General features: G+C 46.2%; 1 protein-coding gene across 2 annotated transcripts; it reads right to left on the reverse strand.

Annotated features, from left to right (window-relative positions):
* Positions 1-2,307, reverse strand: LOC143854640 (BTB/POZ domain-containing protein). 2 transcript variants are annotated; one of them, XM_077364695.1, is made up of 2 exons: positions 655-2,307; positions 1-488 (listed from the first exon to the last, which is right to left on the reverse strand). In XM_077364695.1, the coding sequence occupies exon 1, from the start codon at positions 2,226-2,228 to the stop codon at positions 816-818; it is 1,413 nt and encodes a 470-aa protein (XP_077220810.1). In that variant the 5' UTR covers positions 2,229-2,307; the 3' UTR covers positions 1-488; positions 655-815. The 2 variants fall into 2 exon arrangements, with proteins under 2 accessions (XP_077220810.1, XP_077220809.1); XM_077364694.1 differs by having other exon boundaries at positions 1-538.

Genomic DNA, 2,307 nt, shown 5'->3' on the forward strand with positions numbered 1-2,307 from the left:
TCCCAGAAGCCACTTATCATGATAAGCTTGAATTATACAGTGAGTTTACAACAGAAAACCTCATGGAAGGGCAATGACAAACAGTGAGATTCGTGAAAGTTTTCAGGCCAGAACTACACTCTGTGATCAGTGAGATTTCCACAAGCTTCAAACAAATTATAAGAAAATATACTTACAGAAATTGAAACCAGGAAGTTCCAATCGAAATTCTTCACATAGGTAGGCGATTCAATTACACGACCAACAACTTGCCAGCCAGTTACCCTCATTGGGTCACATCATAGTCCTAACTTTTATTTGTTGCTCAATGCCTGTTTACTATGTGCCGTGTACTCTTCACCCTACAGTTCTTCATTGGAAGGTGATAAGCTGCTCTATGGTCTTCACTAAAAGCATACAGTAGACACATCACTTTTCTTATGTATAACTTTGGTTTGCAGCCCACAATTTTCATACGAATTCAAATCGTTAGGAGTAGTTTTTCCCCCCTATAGTCATTAATTATACATAAGAAAAGTAGTCATATTCTGCTTGGATGCTTGAATATATGGAAGACGAGAAGTTCAAATGAAACGCCGTGAGTCAGACACATGTATATAGGAGCTAGAATAAAAAAAATCCCAAAAGGTCGAAATTGGGCATTGAACAACATACCTTTCATTCTAGTTCTTAATTCGCTAATCCTGATGATTATCCTGCTCCGACATGCCAATTCCGTAGTATAATACACCATTGAGTCAACCAGGAAACTCAACATTCTCTCATTACATAAAATGTTGGTGAAATTCAGCATATTCCCAAATCCCCATGTTTGATCATTGAACCGAAATCGCACCCGATAAATCAGAACTCTCCCAAACCTCAATTCCCTCAACCCCTTCTCTACTAACAAACAACCGATTCCCACCCCCTTCCATTCTCCTTATAATCCCCCTTCTAGAATTCTCTTCCTTATCCACAAAATTCCTCTTATACGACTTTTCACAAACACCTTCCCTCCTCTCACCTCTCTCCCCTCTTGTTTGAGACCAAACCTCCAAACCCAAATCTCTACTAACAAATGCCTGCCTCTTATAACAATGTATAACACAATTCCCACCTCCCCCATAATTCCTCAAACTCGGATTTGTTTCTTCCAAATACACCCACGGATCTTCCCCCAATTTCCGCAACTCCGCCACCGCCACGTCACCTGATTTCGAACACACCTTAAAAATCGCCGACTCATCCGAGTCAACATCCACATCAGCAAACGAGTCACCAAATCTCGAACTCCTACAAGACCCTGGCTCATTCGTCTCCCAAACAATCTCTCCTGATCGTAAATCCCACAACCTTATATACCCCGCGCAACCAAACGCGCCGGAGCTCACTGCGCTCCCGAAAAGTAACCCGTGCTCCGGCAAGTACTCGAGTTTTCCCGGCACCATAACCTTAGCCGAGCTCCCACTCTGTCTCCCGATCTCTGACACAACTTTAAGTGTGGTTTTATCAATCGAGAGCACACAATTCTCCTTATGCCTACACTCGAACGAGCCGAAAACTGACTCGTCCGACTCAGCGATGGCGGCAACTAAAGCTTTATAGACACGTGGATCCGACGGATCTGACCAGTGTACGGATCCTACGTGGCGACTGCCGGAGAAATCGTAGAAGTGGAGTCCAGCAGCGGAAGTGGATCCGATTCCGGCGATCTCCGGCCAGACGCGGCGGAGCGAGGTAATCTCTTCTAGATGAGTTCTTAAAGTTCCGAACTGGGATAGATTCCAATCGTAGCCGGAGATTTGACCTCCGTGAGCGATCCAGAGAGATCCGTCAGATCCGGCAGAAAATGTGGTCGGAAAAGCGTCGGCGGAAGGTTTGATGGTGGTGATGAGGGAGGCGTCGAGGCCGGAAAGAGGAGGAGGGGACATGGAAGAGCGGAGGCGGGATTCGATACCGTAGTAGAGGGATTCGTCTATGAGTTCTTGTTTTGAGAATTGAGTTAGGGCTGTTGAAGGGAGATGATTTGAACGGAGGAGAGAGAGGAGGATTGAGAAGATTTCGGGATCGCGATCTATGAATATCGGATTGGTGTCGGGTCGGGTTGAGAGGGCGGCTAGGAGGGAGTCTGGGCCGCCGGAACGGATTGTTGTGAGGCTTGTTTCGAAGAGTTTTCCGCCTACGTTGAGTTTGATTCGGTCGTGGAGATGGTTTGAAGGGGCAATATGGGAATTTTGGTCTTCCATAGGTTTATTATCTGCGTAGAGGATTTGATGGAGGAGATGGGAGTGAGGAGAAGGGGGGGGGGGGGGGGAGAGAGGGTGA

The sequence above is a fragment of the Tasmannia lanceolata genome, unplaced genomic scaffold (assembly GCF_043159265.1).
Source record: "Tasmannia lanceolata isolate RefF3 unplaced genomic scaffold, GAP_Taslan_0.1 ptg000020l, whole genome shotgun sequence".
Taxonomy (NCBI): domain Eukaryota; kingdom Viridiplantae; phylum Streptophyta; class Magnoliopsida; order Canellales; family Winteraceae; genus Tasmannia; species Tasmannia lanceolata.

What these genes read in the sequence shown, in the direction of transcription:
- LOC143854640 (XM_077364695.1), bottom strand. Translation starts at nt 2,228, where the DNA reads ATGGAAGACCAAAATTCCCATATTGCCCCTTCAAACCATCTCCACGAC.